Genomic DNA, 24,092 nt, shown 5'->3' with positions numbered 1-24,092 from the left:
CACGCACAGTCAAACTTACAATATATTCTTTCTCACCACAGTCATCCTTCATCCCAGCGGTTCATCATGCTCTAACCAACCGAATAGAAAACACTTGAGACACCAAAACACCAAAAGGCGTTTAAGGCAAGTTTTGGACTGATTTTGATTGTACTTAAATGTGAAGTTTTACAAGTAACATAATATAATCTCTATATTTCCACAACATATAACACACGTACGCGTGTTTATAATTATTTTTTAAATGTTTCTTAATTATTTGTTTTTAATTTATTAGCTACGCTACATCATTTTGACTCCAATTTACTCGCCTTTACACGTTTTATAAATCAGCAATCTGTTAAAAAAAAGATCATACGAAGTTTATTTGTCATGTACACTTCCGTCAGATATCTTTTATGTCTAATGTGGTTCAGTTCTTGTCTTTCAAAATTTGTAGAGAATTTTTCTTTTGATTATTTATTATATCATAATTAAATTATAATGTATTATGTTACCACTATTCAAATTCATTTGCCCCCTTCTATATACCAGATAACCAAATTTTTTCATATAGTGATGTTATGTTTTAAAATGAACATTCTCAGAATCCACAGGTCACAAAGTGTTATACTGGTGAAAAACACAATCTTTCTCGTACCCTGAATAATATTTAGGTTTACATTATAATGTATTTAATCAATAAAAATACTTTGTACGTATAGTACTGTTTAAGCAGTATTAAAAACTTACTCTATTCTGAAATCAGCACCACAGGTCAAATTTACTTACTGCTATTGTTTCTTATGTGATTATATACCAAGATTATCTTAATGAAATTCTAATTCAATTGTTTGAGGCCTTAAAGGTTAAGTCGAAAAAACAGACCAGCTGGGAGAGGGATAGCCTGTTCTCTTTATAGCAGTTGTAAGCTTTCTCATCGAATTCCAGTAAAAATGTTGAAGAACTTAAGATGCTAACATGAAATTTGTTGCCGTATCAACAGAGCTCGGAGACGGGCAGCGAAATATTAGGTTTTGTCAGACAGCAACAGCAGACAGTTGCACATGTCCGAGCGTCTGTAAATAAATGGCTCGGCTGGCTCGCTGGCAGTGGCTGGCAATGGCTAGCAGTGGCTGGCCGAGCCTACCGCACTGAGCGGTGTGGAGGGGTGGCGACAGAGGTGGCAGTAGTGAGCTGCCGCGGCTCGAGGTGTGAGGTGTGACGCCGCGACGTGTCGAGGGTGCGTGACAGTGTGGCATGAGTCGGGGGCGATGCTGAGAGGGCGGCCGGGGGCTGAGCAGGGCCCGAGCACGGACATGGCCGTCGTCGCCGCGGACAGACCCAGGAAGAAGTTGTCCTTCAGAGAGCCCGAGATCATGGGGTACTACATGCAGATGAAACAGGGAGTCACCTCGCGCTTCTCGCGGAAGGGGAAGTCCAAGCCGCCCTCCAAACCGGTGAGGGAGGCGGCCCCCGAGGAGGCGGAGGTTCTGGCAGAGGCGGTGGACGAGGAGGAATTGGAGGTAACAGATCTACATATTTAATTTCAGAAATACCACATTTTGTGTTAAATTAAATCAAAATTGTTTACTTGCAAATAAATTAGTTTAATTCAGGGACATGCATACAATACCTTCCCTAAGAGGGTGTGATTGAAAAGGACTTCTTTTTACGTTACTAACTGTGATTTAAATATGATAACAATAGTAATTGTGTTGCATTAGTACAATAACAACTGCATGCCTTGGACATAGTTGTAACTAGGGCAATTCCGTATCTCGTTTGATAAAAACCATACATTTACATACAAAACACCTAATCCCTTTTATGCGTTTCATTGAAAGTCCGATAGCCTGGCTCAATTCGATTCAATTGTTAAAGATTTATTTTTAAACGTTAATACAAAGTGTGTTTAATACCACTTAATAATTAATAGTGTCATCCAATGTTTATGAATTATTTGAAGTGTATCTGTACAGATTTTTCACAATAGTTCAAAGGAAACATTGGCAATAAAAATTAAATCTTTTTGAGTTTCGAATGTCACCTCAACTCATCTATATACCGTATCACTTACGTTTAATATTGGAAACTGCAGTATTTTCAATTAAAAATTCATACAATTATTACTGTAATTACTCTATTTTCAAATTAATAATTTCAAATATTTATTTATAACTTATGCTTTTCACTAAGTGCAAACATTGCTTTAACCGAAAACTTAAATAAGCATAAGCTATATTAAGTATAAAATTCTTTACAGAATTGTTTGATAAAAATGGGGTGATTAATTATAATGTAACATAAAACAGCGGTAATTAATTAGACGTCGGAAATTAATTACAGAGCCTCGCTGAAGCAACTGTTTTTAAGAGTTGTTACTGATTTTGTAAAAAGCCGGGATGTATACAATCAGTATTTATTAATTTACAGCTTTCTTCTTCAGATGGTAACACTTTATCCTGTGAGAAAGCAATAGATTTTCCCACATTAAACACTGTTATAGGCCTATATGTTAGGTTTTAGTAATGTAAACACACCAACGGTGAACTTGGTGGTGGACGAGGTTATGTATAGGACAACCTTTAAGAGTTGGAGAAACATAATATAATCTTTGATCAGGGGTTTTTATAACTTTGAAATGCGAGTCTAATAGTACATTTCATAGGAATGTTGATCAATAATCTAGTTCTAAAGAATACAATTATATTATTCTAAAAATGAAATAATTATTCTGGGTACTATCCAGTCCTGATCAGTTCAACTTGAAGACAATTGTATGTTAGACTTACCTCAGGGTACAACGCGCGACGAGGCTATCTTGAGCATCGAAACGTCATCAATGGAATATCAGTGTTCTCGTAATTTAAAAAGTAGTTGGATCAGAAAAACTGTTAATTTAAAAATTCAACGTCTATGAACGAAACAAGGTTGAGCAGGAGATCTTGAAAGTATTAAATCGTCTTAGTTTCTAAAAAGTAAATTTTTAACCTACCGTAGAGATCAATGTATACTAACTACTTGTAACAACGTATAAAATAGGTTTCGAGAAATATTTAAAAATAAAAAGATATTTGAGAGCATTACAAATTAAAGCATCTATAAATTAAACATCTGCAATAAAGAAACATAGCAACTGTACTCTTGTAGTCTGTTTACGAAAGGACAGAGTAAAACTATGTATTTTTGCCATCCATCATTTCTGGAAGATTAACAGGATATTGTGCAATTCTGTGTTCTAACTGCCTATCTGTGCGGAAGGATTTACTGGTCAGAACAATATGTATTTTTGCCGTCTATCCGTGCGGAAGGAAGGATTTACTGGATACAGCACTATCTGTATTCTTGCCGTTTATCCATGCGTAGGGATTTGGAAAATACAGAATTATCTGTATTCTTGAAATCTATCTGTGCGGAAGGATTTGCTGGATACAGTACTATCTGTATTCTTGTCGTTTATCCATGTGTAGGGATTTGGAAGATGCAGAATTATCTGTATTCTTGAAATATATCTGTGCGGAAGGATTTGCTGGATACAGTACTATCTGTATTCTTGTCGTTTATCCATGTGTAGGGATTTGGAAGATGCAGAATTATCTGTATTCTTGAAATCTATCTGTGCGGAAGGATTTGCTGGATACAGTACTATCTGTATTCTTGTCGTTTATCCATGTGTAGGGATTTGGAAGATGCAGAATTATCTGTATTCTTGAAATCTATCTGTGCGGAAGGATTTGCTGGATACAGTACTATCTGTATTCTTGTCGTTTATCCATGTGTAGGGATTTGGAAGATGCAGAATTATCTGTATTCTTGAAATCTATCTGTGCAGAAGGATTTGTTGGATACAGTACTATGGTGTATTCTGAATATCTATGTAGAAGGATATACAGGATACAGACAAATGTGTGTTCCTAACGTCTATCTGAGCATAAGGATTTGCTTCATACAGTGCAATGTTGTATTCTTGTTGTATATCTGTGTGACTGAATTGCAGGATGCAGTACACTTTTGTATTCTACCACCACTCTGTGCTGGAGAATTCGCCGAACAAAGTGCAACTCTTTAATCTTGTTGTCTGTCTCAGCGATAGAATGGTCAGGCTGATGTTGCATTGACCCAATGGGTGAAGTGAATATACTACATTATAATTTGTAAACTCTAAAACCGCTTTATACTCAGGATATGTTTTTCATAGGAGCCTAAGATTTTATAAATAGTACAGTACTAATGGGATTTAATTTTATTACTTTTAATCGTTTGTAACTATTCCTCTGTATTTGTACTTCTGTTTCAATAATTAATACCAAAAGTGGCTTTCTTCAGGACACAATCAATGTTGGTATAACTGACATTGGTGCTGGATCCTTGATAAAACAAAGGAAATAAGTTAGGAGAGATACTTTTCATTCTATGGTAAAAGAAAAAAAAGCCGTTTATTATATTCACAAAGTAGCCTAAGCAAAAACCTACATAAGCTACTGTTTCACATCTCTCAGTTAAAAGAAATACAAACAATCATTTATAGTTTTGAATAGCAGCACCAACAACAGCAACACAGTAGGTTGTTTATATTTTTTATTCTGTACATATATTTATCTTTAAATATTTCTTTGATGTCTATGTCGATTTGACGCATTGTCATGACAGCTAATCAGAGATACTAAGCCCTCTTTTGTTTGTGAAATGGTGGATGCCTAGAATCAATCCATTTTTAAATCTATTGTTGTTAAAATTCAATCAACTAACACATTTGAATCTCAGCCTTTATACTTTAAGAAGCTTCATCTTTTAGTTTTGAGTTAAAGAGTTAATTTCAAAAACTGATGAAACTTCAATTTACAATTAATTGTAGTCCTAAAAATGTAAATAATAAGCATGGTTAACAGCTCATTTATTCATTAATTCACAGTACCCTGTATTTTTAGATTTTTTTTATCAAGACTAGATTGGGGGGAAATACTATGATATTTTGTCAAAAAGTTTACATTCCGTATACATTGTGAAGTATACGTTAAATCTTCTGGAATAGCAGAACTCTCGTGCATGTATATTTTAGAGACCTGTCCATATTTTACACTAGTTTTTTGGGGAAAGGAGTAATAAGTTTAATTAGAGGAGTGTTCAAACTTCAAAAGAAAGCTGTCTGCGTAATTTATGGTCTAGGTGACAGCTGTCGGAAGATGTTCCGTAAGAAAATCTATTCACTCTACCATCATTGTACATATTTTCAGTTTGTAACTTCACTGTTAATAGTCTGCACCCTTTTCTTTCCATAATCACTTATATTCAACTAGAAATAGAGGTACTGCTTTAATTTTGGTGTTTTCTACAAAACGTAAATATAAACCTTTATATCTGAATAATAATATTTTACTTAGGACAAGACTTTGAGAAACCTCTCACTTCACTTAGTTCTAACAGGACCTTTGCGCTTACCTCCGGAGTAACAGGATGTTCAGGATGGGTAAGGTGCAACTTTTGTCGAGATCGCATAAGTAAGGGTAGCGGGCTGTGTCACCTAGGAAGAAGGGAAGGACAGCTCTGCTCCAACCTCTCCAGTCAAAGTGGGAAGGAGACAGGACAGTGTAGCAACAGTCTTTAACCGTAAGGGAGCTCTACCCACACACAGTCAACACCCGCAGTAGACTAGACCTATCCTTTTCCCCTACTATCCCAATACCTCAACATTTAGTTATGGTTCACTCCTGGTCATCCTCCTGGGTTTCCCCGGATATAAGTGACGCATTGGTTTTGCTGTACGTAGTGTAGGTTCAATTGGAAAGTACAAACAAAGCAAATATTTTTCTTAGGGTGAATTTACCCTCTGAAGCAAAAGCTACGATTTAAAGCACAATAAATGTATTATTCCTGTAACAGTGACATCTCTTGAGACCATAGAATTATTCTCTGTTTTAGGCTGATATTGTCACAAAGCGTTTTGGGCACAAGGCGACGTGTTTCCTGTACAGAAATTGTTGTGATTATGTCTTTAAGTCGGCGCTTGGTGTCCAGAGCTGGAAGAAACTTATAACAGTCCTCTAGAATCCAGGCGTTGTATTTTAACGTCGAGCTGGTGCATATTTTCCGGTTTTGTTATGACATAGAGTGATATTTAGTTTTTTGGGTTTTTTTTCCAGAGAGACCGATTTTCTTTTAAGCCTTATTTATTCCGGTCTTAATGTGCCACTGGCCTGTGCGAGGGTCCTATCAAACAGAATAAGAGGGAGAGTCGATACAGTACAAAGTCTTTAGTACTGATAAAAAATGCAGCGATCACAGACAAGATCTGAACCTGCGCTATCTCTAGCTCTGACACTAAATCCGACGTCTTACACGGCTCGTCCACTGGCTCTCCCCATTACGCGTCATTTATGTTGATAAGATTTGTTTATATTAAATTTTAATAGATTAATTTGGCAATTGTTGAAGTACAATTTTATGTCAGAGAAAGATATCGTTTTTGATGATTTCTATTCTTATTGTATGTTTTTTTTTTTTAAATAAAATATTGGAATTAAAATAGTCATCTGAATATAAATTCAGTTAATGTACATACCCTTTTGAAATACCAGCGTTGTTTTGGATACTTCTTGATTGGCGTACAAGTTTCTGGAACCAAAGTTGTGCATCCATATTCTTGTGACAGTAATTTGTCAGTCTATGACTGTTTTATGACTGTATATAAGGTCTATTGTATACGCAATACAATAAAAATTATGGTTGCCTGTAAAGTCGGTTTTACGGGCGAAGATTTTACGTGACAACGTCTTTTTCTCGGTAGAATATTTATTGATATGAATATTATTAAATTGCACAATAGGAACAAGGAATTGAATGAAAATAAGAATTGCACAAATTTTAACTATAGAAATATATTTTGTTTACTAAAACATTGTACATAATTTGAAATTAATTAAAATTTGTTATTGTAAATGGTAAAGTTGAATAAAACATTTACTAAAATTGGAATTTGAAATTCTTGCTAAACACAGTTAAATTCTAACTCCGCGCGTGGTGATTGGCCGGTTTAGTTCGGTTGTTTGGTCGCACTGTTATGACAGGTTAGAGGTTATAATTTGTTATTTTAAATGTTTGACTAGCAATACGCGCTGTTTCTTCTCAATCGACTGAATTACGATTGATTGCAGAGTGATTTAAACTAATAATTTACTTAACACTATCAACATTTGTCAATAGTATGACATAACCTATAAACTCAGTTTCTCAACTTTTGTGTCAATCTAACAATTAATCAATCAATCATAGTTTACGATAATGAAATATCAGTGTACAATTATTTACCTTTATTGTTGTAGTTGTTGTAAATGACGAATCTAAGCACTCCACATTTTCACGAATAAACATAGTTATCTGCTTTATCCCGTGCGGCGGACCCACTGGACGGGCATCGTAACGTTACCGGGCGTTACACTTTTTCATGAGTGACTCCGAGCCGCAACCTAATTTAAGACGTTGTCACGTCAAAAAGAAATAATAACAGGTCAGTTACTATCCTTGCTGTTATTATTGGAGTGTTCCACTGATTGTCTTATTAGTACATTTAATTTTCAGCCCTAGTATTTCTAAAAATTAAGTGACAAAAATTCCATCTGAACAGTTTCATATCTTAAGAAAAGACACAAATTTGTTGCGACTATAGTTATAAAATATTTTATCTTTGAACAAGTTCATCTCCTTATTTATGTTTCCCACACAATTTGATAGAAATGTGTAGGATTATCAAATGTGTATAACATTCTGTCACTAAAATTGAATACTTTGATTTTAGAATTTTTATTACCGGCTTAAGTTGGTGGTAGCTTTGTCGTAGTCTACTTAGATTTCGTGTTTCTATTGTGTTTTTATGTACATACGTACTCATGTACATACAAACACATAAAAAATACAGTTGTAATAGCGAACTATAGTAACAGCCATAATAAAACATAATATTAACAAATACGTGTTTATTCTCGTACTATTATAAAGATGCTCATAGTTTAAAATATCTAGAACTATAGTACATCAAGTTTTACATTTATGTATAATGTTCTTTTAAAAGTATTGCCCTGCAAATTTATTAAAAAACTATCAGGAAATTTACTTTAATTTACGCTAGGGACGCATAATTTTGGGCGAATCATCACTCAGTTAAGTGTGAAGTCACCTAATCCGGGAACTGTCAGTACGTAATTGAGATTACATGTAACACACTCGCAGCACAAAGGGAAGCTCGGCCGGTCAAGTAGCCATAGGCTATGTGCTGATTCAGGCAATCTCCGCCTGTAACCTGTACCATAGCCTGCTAACTATTGGGGCTTCTGTGCTCGGATACGTTCCATTATAGATGCACCCCGCACGATATCATACGTGCTGTATTGATCTACGTTAACATGTATTATTTACTGTCGCACTACGTATATAATATCAACAGACTAACGCTTGAATACATGAATGGAAACTCCATGAGGTGGTTAATGACTGTTTATTGTTCCCTTCGTAAAGATAACAACGTGTCCCAGAAAATTATTAATTAGTCGATTGTTATTTTATGATTAACAACACATTATTAATTAATTAATTTAGAAGCACAATTTTTTCCCTCTGATTCGTGATCGCGACGCATTAGAACGCTGCTAAAGCGATAAATGAGTTATCTACACGTTCTAGTCAAGATGAATCTATGGTCTAAGTGGATACTATCGGACCCGGAAGTTAGCCTTGGGGTTACGGGTTCGATTCCCTAGCTATACGTTTGCGGTCTGTTGTACACTTATGAGTCACTAGTTTTTGGTTGCGAGGGTCCACCTTAAATTAACGATGGTTGGCTTGGGTTGAAGTAGATGGGAACAGTGTACTCATATATAAGTGTAGAAGGCCCAAAACACTCGTGTTGAGTTTTTGTTTTTACTTAAACTAAAAACCACAAGATTTAATTTATTTTATGTTCTACCAGGCATTTATTATTAAATCGCAACCATATCTATGTACACGTTAAACATCTCTTTAAGCCACACCCAACGAAAATGGACAGCGGTTTTAGGGTTAATTAATAAAGTAAATGTACAATTGCGATTTCGGTTTTACGTTTATTACACAACTGTTAACCGAGAAAATTGATATTCATCTGTATTAGTTCAAATGTTATAGGATGGAATTTAACTTTTAATTTCCTTGTCACATATGTTTACGACGAGAGTGTCAACAGAGAACTCGTCAAGATTGGAGGCGAAGAAGCCAATAATGCTAGTAATAGAGTAACTAAATCCAACAAGTTCTTTAGTTTTTTATTAATTCTAGTGCGAGGGCGATTTCAAATAAATGCCATACTAGAGAAGGCATACAAATTTATTTATCAAATTTTTGTAAATTTTGTTGTTTTACGTGAGTTTAAAAAAGGTTTTCCGAATCCACTTGATGCACAATATGGAAATTCATCTGAAATTTATGTACTCGTAATAATCTGATCATTATATGTGAAGCTTAATGACATTTTATGATGTATCTACCTTTCACTATAGTTAAATGAGGTTTGTTAGTATTTTGTGTCTAAATCACATTTAAATTTAACCATGTATGATATGTTTCTGTATAATACACGAATAGAAGTATGAATTATTAATATCCCACGCAGCAAAAGTTCAGTGTTCGTCCTGTATTCGTTCAGCTAGCAGGAGTAAATGTATATACAATTGTCAATCAAGTTCTACTTTGTGAATGTCTTCTACAAACAGTATAAACAAATTGAAAGTGAAAATGAACGCAGGTTAAAGGGGTTTGCTTTGTGTTGCGTGTAGGTTTAATGCCTTAAATCCATAGTTAAATCAAATTAACAATATTTAGTAGCCTATAATAAATTGAAGTTAGGCTCATCACATTTATTCTGGTATTTAACTATATCAATGCTAATCCTTAAATAAATAATTCACATAATACATAATTCCACATCATTCAAAATGTCCTCATCAAAGGCATGGAAGCCTGTTTACTTTTTCGGTTCAAAATAAAAGCAAAATTAATCTCTGATTAAAGTCTGATTATTCACGAATTTTAAACTTTTATTAAAGCCATTGCTCATGTGAAAAATTATCAGTTTGATACCTACAGATTGTAACTTAAAAATAAGAAATTGTAAACTTCTGAGGTTAAAATAAGAGATTAACTTTTTTAAGTATAGAAGAGTTATGTGGACAATTTCAAGGCCGTTTCAAAAAGCAGGCGGTGGAAATGTCTAATTCTTGTTACCTCCTGATCTGAAATGTAAATGTAATCAAGGAATGTTTGGTGCAGTAAGAGAGATGCCACAATTGCGTATTCCTCGTGCTGTCAGATAACAATGCCAGTTAGTGCTCTAATTGGGTACATGCCTGGCATGAGGATTCCCTGATCTGTTCAGCTCTGCGCCGCTTCGACTTGAGTTCTGGAGTTCAAATAATTGTATATCTTATTAATTAGGCCCTAGCTTTCATAAACGGCCAATTTCTTAGACTTTACTGCACAATTGTAATAATGAAGGTTTAAAATGCCGTTATAATTGGAATACCCCTGAGTTGTATTTGAGTCAATTGCAACCAGCACCAAAATAATTCGATGACATTTAATGCGGTGTTGCCATATCGCATCTAACCACCAGCTGTTCCCTGATGTTGAGACGGGTCAGTAATTGTTTATACTCGTAGAACTGGCAAATGAGGTTGGCCGCGGGACGTAGAGGGGATTAAAATGCAAGAGCTACCGTTGGACTATTTTGGTACGGGCTGCTCTAGTAGCGATTTTACTGTATAGCTATGTACATATACTGTGGCCAAAAATTAGCGTATGTTGAACAAATTTTATGATTTATGCTGATGACCTGCCCTCTGACATTTTATAAATGTCATTATATTATTATTATTATAATTATCAGATTTTATAATGATTTTCATGGACTGAAAAAATTCATTTTTGTATGTCTAAAAGTTTGTCTATCTGATGCCAGTCTAATATGTCTATCCACATGATGTCTTAAAAACAAAGTGAGGCATAGACTTTAAACTTTGTATGAAGCTTTATTTCTACATAAAAAACTTCGAATCCGATTATGGCACATCTATCGAAGGGACTTGGCGGCGCGTTAACGAACATTTTTACATTGGTCGCAAACGGAAATCGCAGAATGAAAAAAATTGTAAACGGAGTACAATTATATGTTATGTTAAATTTTGGCATAGTAACGCATGTAGCCTAGTAAATTGTAAAATGTACCTTAAATTTTGAATTTAGCTAAACCTTACGAGACATGTGGTGTGGCTCACTCTTAGCTTGTAATGTGTAAACTGGCATTTATAAAAATTCTATATAAGTGTGATTTTAATCTCACCAGTTAATTATTATCAGCAATGCGTTATTACATTTTTTGAATGCTTTGAAATTAAAGTAAAAAAAGTAATACACAAACGTGTTAACGCTTTTGCTCCCAAGCACCACGTTGTTTAGTATTGAATGTAATACTACCTCTTGTGTGGACTCAAAAATCAATTTTACGCGAAAATGTCTCTAGCTATATACTATATAGATACTACTGAGCCACATTTTTGGCCCAACATAAATTGCACAACGTACAATGACGCTTTAAATACTGTATATATACTATGTATCTATGTATATATTATATATATATGTATGTATATATCGCCTTCACTAGAGAAACCTAATTGTCATTAAATAGATTCCAATAAGAGGAATAAGCACTGTACTACAAACGTACACAAAACTGTATGGATGTGTATAGATTAGTAATTGATGAATGTTAATCACAAACAGCTACAATACATCACGTGTCTTCCTCTCGCCTACAGGCATGTCATGATGATGAGCTGTTAGTGAAGATCTTGGATGCACTCCAGGAACAACCACAATCTTCTCCACATGAATATTGCAACAATCGTATATGAGAGAGTGATGAATGAGTGTTCACCACAAGAGCGATATGTATATTGTAACAATCGTTTGTGAATGAGTAATGGATAATCGTTAACCAAAACACTTTTAACATATAAGTATACCTACATAGTTGTAAGTTATTATTTGTTCTTTGAGGAGAAACTACACTTCGCTAACTGTATATAAGACTATTACGATTGTGTCAGCGACCCTTTGGTCGCTGGATTGTGTATAAAGTCGTGATGGATGAATGCTAATCAAAACTGTTACAAACGTGTGTCCAGTTTACATACTTTCCAGTTATTATTTGTTCTTTGAGAAGAAACTACACTTCGCTAACTCTATATGAGACTATTACGATTGTGTCAGTAACCACAGCCCTTTGGTCGCTGGATTGTGTATAAAGGCGTGATGGATGAATGCTAATCAAAACTGTTACAAACATGTGTCCAGTTTACATACTTTCCAGTTATTATTTGTTCTTTGAGAAGAAACTACACTTCGCTAACTCTATATGAGACTATTACGATTGTGTCAGTAACCACAGCCCTTTGGTCGCTGGATTGTGTATAAAGGCGTGATGGATGAATGCTAATCAAAACTGTTACAAACATGTGTCCAGTTTACATACTTTCCAGTTATTATTTGTTCTTTGAGAAGAAAACTACACTTCGCTAACTCTATATGAGACTATTACGATTGTGTCAGTAACCACAGCCCTTTGGTCGCTGGATTGTGTATAAAGGCGTGATGGATGAATGCTAATCAAAACTGTTACAAACATGTGTCCAGTTTACATACTTTCCAGTTATTATTTGTTCTTTGAGAAGAAACTACACTTCGATAACTCTATATGAGACTATTACGATTGTGTCAGTAACCACAGCCCTTTGGTCGCTGGATTGTGTATAAAGGCGTGATGGATGAATGCTAATCAAAACTGTTACAAACATGTGTCCAGTTTACATACTTTCCAGTTATTATTTGTTCTTTGAGAAGAAACTACACTTCGATAACTCTATATGAGACTATTACGATTGTGTCAGTAACCACAGCCCTTTGGTCGCTGGATTGTGAATAAGGCGTGATAGATGAATGCTAATCAAAACCGTCCAGTTTACATACATTGCGCTGTTTGTGTTTTTTTACAAAAACTTTTTCATTCTTCAGAAGCAACAACAAGCTGTAATCTTGAAATTTATATAATTTAGCAGTTATCTGCGGCTTATTACGCAATTACTGCTGAAAAACAGAAGCGTTGTGGACATATTCCTTTTAAATTACATTTTAAGGACCTGTAAGTCAGGTGATAAACTATTGAAAATATTTCGTTCTCCTCATCCATTTTAGGTTTATGTTTAAAGAGCAGTGCTTTTTGGTCTCCTAGTAGAATAATGAAAAACTTTTTATAAATACCGTGAAATAGCTTGAATGTCTCTCAATATTTCATAATAACCGATTTCAGTAAAGAATTAAACCATTTTAGGCTAGCGTGGAGGAATCATATAATTGAAGTGCCTAGCTTGTCACTCATGATATAATAAATAATGAGGCTTTATGTAATTTGAAACGGAAATTAATTTTGCGTTGATGCCCCTTTCAAGAATATATAAACACAACGCAGGTCTGAAATCCCTACTTCGTCAAAAAAGTAATACTTATGGCCATTTTAGTTTATTCCATTCTAAGGTATTTCTGGTGCCGTAGTTGAGTTTGTCTAAAAGGCTTCAGTAAGTAAAAAAAAACTAAGATGTGTTTTATAATAGTCTTTAAATCTATAGCAAAAGTTAGATAGTAACGTTGTTTTTGATAGTAACTTTGTCTTTGTTAGACAATAACATATCTGGATTACACTAATGATCAAGCACTTAGTACCTAATATTTCCTAAAATGTACAATAAAAATTATGTTTTTATTAAAATATCCCATTTTTTATCTTATTATCTTATTATAATATTATATTATATATTATAAATTATTTATCATTTATATTTATATAATATTATATATATATATATATATTATAATATATATATATATATATATATAATATATATATACAACACACACACACACACACACACACACAGACTCCATTACATTTTTAAATAATAGTATGTATAACAATCGCGTATGAACAACAATACAGGCACAATACGTCATGTGTCAGCCTCTCGTGTACAGACCTGACACGATGTTGTACCTTACGTAAGATCTTGAATATCGTCTGTCTACGAGCATATTTCTTTTGTAACAAGAACTTTCCGAAATAACATGTCACAAAAAAAACACACACACACACACACACACACACACACACACACACACGTACAGTGTGTGTACTGTGTTGTCAGTATGTTGAATTTCTAATTATATCTACTTTCAAACAATACTAAACCCAAACTCAGCAATACCTCGTGTTTTGACTATCAATAATTTTTGTTTTGTATTATTTACACCAATGGCATATTTTATCACAGTATAGTTGTTTAATAAGACGTGCTTATTATAAAAGTTAAAAACTGTTCACCTCTTCGGGGTGGCCTCTTGTTAAAGAACTGCAGGCCTCTTGTTAAATGCCTAAAATATAAAGATTTTTAACATATCTACTCAGATTGATTTTATACATTATTTGGTCAAACATGTTTTAGATCAATATTTTTTTTATTTGGATGTAATTTAGGACTGTACTGACATTGCGTTTATTGTGTTAACAGATGATTCATAGTAATTCATTATACAGGATATAGTTGGATACTGAGCCAACATTCAGCTATCAATTTAATCGCCAGCACTTAATAGTATCATATCTACTATCTGCTGATTAAGCCAATAAGGAGTTCTCAAGTCCAGTGGGGCGTAGTCTGGATGTATTTTCGAAGTAGAAATAGACCTATATGTTAACCAGGTGCCCTGAAAATGTGCATGTAATTTTTCAATACAATCGGTTCAGTCGTTTTTACGTAATTGAAGAACACATACAACACACAGACAGTCACCATTATATCTTTATGTATCGGTATAGATAACAAAGCCGTAGGAATGAGTGATGGATGAATGTAAACCACTTCTGCTACAATACTTCATGTGTCAGCCTATCTTCTACAGACCTGTCATGATGATGTGCCTTGGAAAAGATCTCAAATACATCCCTAGAGAAAACTTGACTTGTAAAATCGACTATACGGTAGTGTATGGATGAATGTAAACCACTTCTGCTACAATACTTCATGTGTCAGCCTATCTTCTACAGACCTGTCATGATGATGTGCCTTGGAAAAGATCTCAAATACATCCCTAGAGAAAACTTGACTTGTAAAATCGACTATACGGTAGTGTATGGATGAATGTAAACCACTTCTGCTACAATACTTCATGTGTCAGCCTATCTTCTACAGACCTGTCATGATGATGTGCCTTGGAAAAGATCTCAAATACATCCCTAGAGAAAACTTGACTTGTAAAATCGACTATACGGTAGTGTATGGATGAATGTAAACCACTTCTGCTACAATACTTCATGTGTCAGCCTATCTTCTACAGACCTGTCATGATGATGTGCCTTGGAAAAGATCTCAAATACATCCCTAGAGAAAACTTGACTTGTAAAATCGACTATACGGTAGTGTATGGATGAATGTAAACCACTTCTGCTACAATACTTCATGTGTCAGCCTATCTTCTACAGACCTGTCATGATGATGTGCCTTGGAAAAGATCTCAAATACATCCCTAGAGAAAACTTGACTTGTAAAATCGACTATACGGTAGTGTATGGATGAATGTAAACCACTTCTGCTACAATACTTCATGTGTCAGCCTATCTTCTACAGACCTGTCATGATGATGTGCCTTGGAAAAGATCTCAAATACATCCCTAGAGAAAACTTGACTTGTAAAATCGACTATACGGTAGTGTATGGATGAATGTAAACCACTTCTGCTACAATACTTCATGTGTCAGCCTATCTTCTACAGACCTGTCATGATGATGTGCCTTGGAAAAGATCTCAAATACATCCCTAGAGAAAACTTGACTTGTAAAATCGACTATACGGTAGTGTATGGATGAATGTAAACCACTTCTGCTACAATACTTCATGTGTCAGCCTATCTTCTACAGACCTGTCATGATGATGTGCCTTGGAAAAGATCTCAAATACATCCCTAGAGAAAACTTGACTTGTAAAATCGACTATACGGTAGTGTATGGATGAATGATGGGTAAATATGAGCCACATACGTTTACAATACATCATGTGTCTGCCTCCCGTCTACAAACCTGTCACGTTGATGTGCTCTTAGAGAAGATCTTAAATACTTTCCAAGAGATACCATGACTCGTAAATTCGATCATATATGTATAATGAATTTTATCAACTTTCAAATAAATACTAAGTTCAAGTTCAGCTTGAACTAGTGCCATAATGTTTAACTACATATTTATTGTATTATCACTAGTATAAAGGAATACAAAATTTTCCAATATAATTTTTTATTTTGTGCAAGGCCTTTCTGAATCAAATATTCCATCATACATATTTATGTTTTAACAGTTTCCTTATTTTATCACATTACAGTGATCCAATAAGACGTGTCTTGTAGCATTTGAGAAAGCCTTTCACCTCTAGGATATCGACCTCAGACTTATTGTTAGAGAACCGCAGTCTTAAATGCCTAAAATATAAATATCTTTTACACAACTACTCACATTTATTTCACACTCTTCGTTTTACATTATTTCATAAAACATTAAAATATCAAACATCAAACCTATTTTAGTTCAGTACGTTTTGTTTTATTTTATTTTATATTAAGGACCGTGATTAATTTTATTAAATAGGATATAGTTGGATATTATGCAAAAATTAAGTAGTGATGAGTGTGACAGTCAATCAATCATTTTTATATCTTTATTATTAAATTGAACTTTACAAAACGCCGCATATATTTATTACTTATCCGGTAGTATTACAATTTGAAGGAAATTAATTTCTTGAAACATGTAGAAGTACATTTTTATTTTTTACTTACGTTCTTTTTACTTAAACGTATTTCATCTGAGTAGTCATGAGCAACATTGTAAGTTTGTAAAGTTTTAAAATCCTCATAATTTAGGAGTAATACCAGTTGTCAGAATATAAAATTTTTCTTGAGAATTGAAATTGAGTATCTTTTAGAAACAACAACACTCTCTGATTTCGTGATTTGTCAATGCTTAGTCATAATCGTAAGAATTTCCTCGAAGAAGTTCGTAATTATTCAATGATCTGTCAGTGTAGAATGCCTATAAGTTTCTGATGTAGATGAGTAAATATTAACTTACTTGTAAGATGTACACCTGGGACAGTATGAACGACTTTTATCATGTTTTGTTATTGCTTTGACAATGTTTTTTTTTTTTTTCAGTATAAGTTTTGTGCTACCAATCTCAGACTTGGCTGTTGGTAAACACAGATTTTTTACAGTTTACTATTGTCTTCTTAGACATATACGTAATTTTACACTTATATGTTGTTTTACAACACGTGGCGTGAAAATCTAAACGACTGGTAACAGCTCCGGTGTTAAATTAACCTAAATAATGAAAAGAAAATATAGTGTCTCGTAAGAAAATATTTCGAATTTTCCGCCCGAGATGAACAGCATTCTACTAGAGGAAAATTTCCGTGAAATGGAATCGTAACAGAGAAATTGTAAGGAATGAGAGTAAACAAATGTTGGCAAGAGTTTTAACCATTTTTGAAGCCAAATAACACTTTTAAGATTTCTTTCTCAGGATACTAGTTAACGAATAAAATATTTCAATAGGTGTAATGTATTTAAAATAGAAGATGACACAAAATTTGTCAAACAGTTTTTTTTTCTCTCACAGATAGTGTATAGAACTTGATTCAAAAATACGTATTTTTCACCTTTTCCCTAGTATTTTTATTAATAAATTCTTTAATAACAAACATTAAAACATTATTCATAATAGATAAATGAACAAATGATCTGTATAATACTTTTGAATTAATTACATATTTTATTGATGTGATTACTTCCACATGATTGTTGGCACATAGCATATATAATACAATCTATCAAGATTATTAACCGTTTAATTTCGGTAAACAATGTGTTACACTAAATAATACGTATTTTTAATTGCTACAGAAATCGAAATGTTTAGCCGCGATATTAAATATTTTGTTAATAACTACAGCAAGTGATAAATTTCAGCGATAGTTTCAAAAGTATGAACGCATTGATTTATGTGCATTTATGGCTGGAATCGGCATTTACAGCGCGTCGTGTACGTTCCCTATAAGCACAGACAATGGATACGTTTCTATAGAAAACGTATCCATTGTCTGTGCTATAAGATTACATAAACCGCAAATAAATTAAAAGATGCTTTGCAACAATCACCGCTAATGGCATACGTTGTAACTAACAAATTTGAACATTTACAGTAATTTTAGATCTCTAATGTAACGTATAATAAAACAGTTCTGTTATCTCGGTAATTAAATACAACATGCGTTCCTATTAGAAACTAGCAGTTACCCGCGTCTTCGCACGAGACGTTATACGTGAACGAGTATGTGTACTTCTAGTTCCAGTGAATTACGTATATTTCCGACGCCAATGTTGAGTTGGCCTTGTTGCCACGATCAATAATTATTTCAAAAAGTGTATATGTATGGCTATTGTGATTTATTCCGGTCTTAGTATTTTTTATCCCATAGTTGATTCTGCCTTGTCTCAGATGGGAGAAACTCAAATGAGTTTTTAAAACCTTCTTTGAATGTATAGTAAATGTTATATATTATCTTTGTTTTTTATATCTACATTACAGTATTGGCCAAGCACTGCATACTTAATATTTGTTCAAATTGACAGTTAAAAATATAATTGTACTTAAACTTTTAATTTTATTATTTAGATATGTTTTACTCTCAACAGTGGTTGTAGAAAATGTTGACATAATAAGTTTTGTTACTATCAAGCTTACTCTATGCTTTCAATAATATAAATGTAAGCAAATTTAAAATAGTGGTTGAACTAAAAACTTAAAAATTTAAATTAATTACATTTAGCAGGCTCTTTCAATCTATATTAGTATATACAAATTTTTTACTATTTATCAGATTTTTTGCATAAACTGTTACGATATTTTAATACTTAGTCTGCTATCCGGGGCAAAAACGAATCCACCAAATCAGAGATCATTGTAATCGGTACAGACATTCTTGAGTTATAAATGGTGTAACTAATTCAACTTTATATAACTGTATATAACTGTGTAGACTTTTCGCTAGATTTGAGCACCGCCATGTGAGGTACGAGGTATAAAGTTGATAGGACACATGAGACCTACCTCAGCTGCTATTTCTGCCCAGGAAGCACACTAACCATCTATCAGGGTATAACCTCTGCAGTATATTTAGTGTCCAGTATATCTAGTGATGCAGACTGCAAATTTATACCAGGCGAAACATTGTACAATCGGTATCGTGGAACGTTCTACTATGGATTCCATTGAGTAGTGAACATAAATTTAAGTATCATTCAGTTTCTCGTCTTAACCTAAACATTTTTTGGTCGCATTAGATATTAATGGTAAGCATGTTTTTTTTTTCAACCCTTTCTCCTGCTAAATCTTTGTTTACTAGATAATATTGAAGTAAGGGTGAGTTTGTTTATTTTGTTTTTTTAAGAACACAACTAAAATTTGCACGATTATTTGACGTCTTTGTTTATTTTAACGGTATTATTGTAGCATACCGTTACTAATATTATCTTCTCTCCATCAATTGAAATCTACTACAGATGAATTCTAAAATATTGTATTTCAATAGTGCAGCAAATTAAAAGCGTTGCGTTTAAATCTCGTTCTACAGTCTTATTTCCCGTGCGTTTTCAAAAATCTCACACAAGTTTCGCCGAAACGGTAAGTGCGTGCGGTAGACTGGTAGCCAAACAGTCTACATTATGTCTACTATATTTAGATGATCGGGCAGACGTCAGATGTGTGAATGTTTGGCACCTCTCGCCCCCCCCCCCCCCCAACCATGCCGAGGCCGTGTCCACTCTATTTCACGGTCACTTACTTCGTCGTACACGGTGAAATTGGTGTGCGCAAGTTTGCAAAATTGGCACATCCAGGTGAACTGTGCATTTTTCACAGATTGCCTCCAAACATTGCTTGAGAAAGATTCTTTAGAACCTAAGATAACTGAAAGAAAGAGTTCAGTTCTACATTCTAAATAGTTTATGACACCATTTAGTTCATTTATCAAATCCAACAAAATTTCATTTTCTCGTCTATGACTTTCTACATATTTTAGCCGTCAGCAAGCTTGTTTGGACGGCGGGGTGCGGCATTATGTTATTGTGTTTCTACTACGAGAAGTCGGTTTTTGGTAGCGCGCCAATTTCTGCTGAAGTCTGGAATACTGTCGTCGCCACTACAAACATTGAGTTAAAACATTACCTAACCGATTTGGTCGAGTATATAGCAACCGATTCCTGCGAACCTCTTCAGACTTGAAGTATTGCAACACTCTGCTTTTTAACATTGAATACCGTCCAAGGTTTCGCCGGAACAGTCTATTTATTGTTATTTACAGTTAGCTATTTGAACGATTTTTGAAAGTGATTAAAGGAGTCAAAATATCTTAATTTTAGATAAGATTGTCAATAATATAGGATGATATACCTTCGTAAAACCGAATTCAGTCCGATGTCATATAATGAGGAATGATGTCGCGCCTTAGAAATAAAAGTAAATCAATTGTAAAACATTTATGTATAAACGCGTACATCTATCTATACATGAAGTAAAAGATTTATCAACAAAATTCGTTTTGTAACATAAGTGGTGAACGTAATTCTTTCTATTGTGATAATTCTGAGATTGGATGCTATTGTTTGTGATACTAGATTTGGACTTGTGCTGTAGTAGCCTAACACTATTTGATTAAGTCCAGTGAAGTCCATTGCTCCATGGGATTGTTTCTATTAAACATCATCCCACTTCTATTGAGGTTCGCTTAAAAACCTCTAAACCTTCCTACGAGTTCTGTGTATTGTAGCATAGTTTTCCTGTAATACAGGGTTAAACGGTCAAGAACGCACCAATGAATACTACACTACACGATAGTGTAGTATTCATATGCACTCACAATCTAAATTTAGAATTCTTCTTTAATCCTAATGATTAAACACTACGTTAATTTGTATATAAAAGAATAATCATTATGTAATATTGTTGGGAAGGTTTAATGTAGATTATTGTATTAAATATTTTAAATTTAACCTCCGATTATTGCAGCGTGATCAAGTTAACCATAAAACTTACTAGTTTGAAGTCGTCATTATAAATTATGTATACAGGGTGTTTTAGACCACCCGTATCAAATGTCTCGTGGTTAAACAGTTAAATGCAGAGATGTAGCTTAAATGGATTCCCCAATAAATCGATCATAAAGAACGCGTTTAAAATAATTTCAACTGTGTAAAAATTTAGATTATCCCAAAACAGAATGTACAGTACCATGATTCAATATCGAAAATTTAAAATCCAAGGACAAATTTAAACAAGCTTTTTAGGGCCGATTTAGTGGGAATTCGTTTAAACTAAATCTGTGCAGTTAACTGTTTGACCGCTAGACATTTGAGACGGATGGTATGGAACACCCTGTATAATTCAACTCTTTTGCTTCTAACGTGGATATTACGAGATAATAAAGTTTCTTGGTTTAAATTGGAGTATCTGAGTGGCTCTTATACTTTCCTGATAATTTTTTGAGAGTTTTCCCCCATCCACCACCCTAATAATCGTATTTTAAAACTAATTGGAACTCTAAATGTTATCTTGTTCGAGACGGAAACCCCTGTCATTTACTTATCTGTACCGTTGTACCAATTGAACCATTTCTATACGTCAGTTAAACACTGACAGTGTGGGGGAAAGCTTCCAAATGATCGTAATGTAGACTAACCAAAATTTAAAGGAACAATTTGAATTGAAAGCAACAGCAAAGGAATTCGCTAATTATTTTGTTTCCTTGCATTAAAAAAGTATATACTGTAATATTCAGTAGTGAAGACTTTCCTGTAAGTTATTCTTTCGAGCTTCAAAACAATGAAAATATTTTCGTAGTATTTTTGGTTAGATTTGCGAAAATTTACAAATAAAGAAAGTATAATAATGTAATGCAAAAGTATAGTTACAGTATTTAGAAATAAATAAAGTGCAATTACAAATACAAAAACGTTGTAAGTTGTATTTTTGTTGATATGTTTATGCACTATACCATTTATTGTAAGTACAGATTTTAATACAAGTAATATGTCAATCAAACAATTATACGTTATTTATATAATGTTTATACAAAATAATATAGCTAAATGTTTCACGTACATAAACATGAGCATAATCCGACATAAACTTTAAGCATTCACACCTGTTATTATACAGAAATAAAAAATTAAACTAATGACACAGATGTAGACTGTTTATTGAACTCAAACTCGTGGATTCATAAAATATTTACATTTCAATGTTTAAGAACGTAAATGCCGCTGTTTTGTTAAGGGTATCCCATATTTTATATTTTTATACCATACATTTATTCCATCAAGATCTCTAAAATAATTTACAACTTTACGTGTGTCTTTAATAATTATTTCAATAAAAGAGTTGCCAATGACTAAAACTTGTTTCTTAAGATTAAACTTTAACATATTTCAGTTATTTACCCTACATTGAAAATCCAAACTGATACAAGTTACATTAGCGTGGGTGTTTTAAATATGTACAAAAGTCTTAAAATGTAAATCGTTATTATTTTAATCTGTGCAGTAACCTGACGATGAAATTTAACAATCTATAGTATTTATTTAATGTAATAATTTAATCGAGCGTTTTTATGACTTTTAGTAATAATAGTATTATTTCATTGTTTATATTAATAGCTTTCCTTTAGTTGTTGGCTTCCTCTACTTGTCATTTTTATTATTTTCAAAACTAAACAATAAATTTATAAGTATGGATTTTTTTTAATAGTTCTGGTGAATATCGCCCTGTAAGAAGGCTCAGAAAATAATACCAATACCGTAGCCTATAAACGTGTCACCATTTGCAATATTGTAGGGAGCAATTCGTCATATCATAAGAATACAAGTTTCTTAGTTTCAAATGATATTTATGGATATAGCATGTTCTTTATATATTTAAAAGTTTAGAGTTTACACTGGTATTTTATGAAACTTTTTAAAAATATAGGAAGAATATTATGGAGGAATTATTTTAAGTTATTAACACTTTAACAAGAGTTTTTTTTTAATTTGTCAAAAGAAATAACATTCCCACAATTTCTTCAACGGTTTATTTTAACACGTTTGTACACAACAATTAATGTAGGACAGCTTGGGAGTGTTAACAGAGTCTTTCAACGGTAGCTTCCGTTATTGCCACTTTTAAAATGTCGAGTATGTTTCTGGGTCTTCTAAATATTATTAGCTGCATTGCTGACAGATCTACATTTAAGTGATGTCATTTTAGTTGCATATACATTTGATATTTTCGTTAACATTGGGTAGTCCCAAATTTATATTGTCTTAAGATAAATCCAATAATTAGCCTAATTAAAAATGCTTTCTTATTGCAGTATTCGGTAAACAGAAACATGATTTAAAACTCCGAAGTTTCTGTAAATTATAAAATCATTTATGTTCTAAACCATTTTACGTAAATTGTATAATGTTATGAATTTATTTTCTCCCATTCACTTGGCATTAATAAACTATCAGACTAGTATGGGGGTCGAAAACCAATTCGAATTGATCACACAACCTAGATTTTCGTGAAATCTGTAGAAATTTTACCCTAACAAATGAATCCATAGTCAGTTGCGCTAATTTCGGCGTGAGTTGAAGTTTTGGGCATTTAAATATATAAGGTTTTAAAATGATAAATCTTTTCTGAGATCATATATTTTACCTTGGTACATGTAAATCTAAGTTACAGGCAAGGAAATGAAAGTTAAATCAGCGTTAGCCAATCATATGATAGCCGACTAGTTGACTGAAAGTGGCAAATTTCAATGTCCTTGTCTCGTTGGTTCACGGTGATATAATTATTATTGTGTACTTGTCTGGTGGTACTAAGTGTGCCAAGCTAAAAGAAGTGA

At 33.4% G+C, this 24,092-nt stretch overlaps 1 protein-coding gene across 2 annotated transcripts in view; it reads left to right on the top strand.

Moving 5' to 3' along the window:
• The window catches only part of LOC124358223 (carboxyl-terminal PDZ ligand of neuronal nitric oxide synthase protein), a 599,817-nt gene that overhangs the window by 512,876 nt on the left and 62,849 nt on the right, over window positions 1–24,092 (top strand). The window contains exon 1 of one of the 2 annotated variants that reach the window (XM_046810524.1): window positions 1,104–1,505. The exons of the other annotated variant lie outside the window; for it this stretch is intronic. Coding sequence (XP_046666480.1) covers window positions 1,254–1,505 — 252 coding nt within the window. The 5' untranslated portion in view covers window positions 1,104–1,253. Of the gene's footprint in view, window positions 1–1,103; window positions 1,506–24,092 lie in introns of those variants that run through there. 2 annotated transcript variants of the gene reach the window in all.

Source organism: Homalodisca vitripennis, chromosome 1, assembly GCF_021130785.1.
Source record: "Homalodisca vitripennis isolate AUS2020 chromosome 1, UT_GWSS_2.1, whole genome shotgun sequence".
NCBI lineage: Eukaryota > Metazoa > Arthropoda > Insecta > Hemiptera > Cicadellidae > Homalodisca > Homalodisca vitripennis.
The sequence above is the reverse complement of the archived record's forward strand: the minus strand, read 5'-3'. Positions and strand labels throughout refer to the sequence as shown.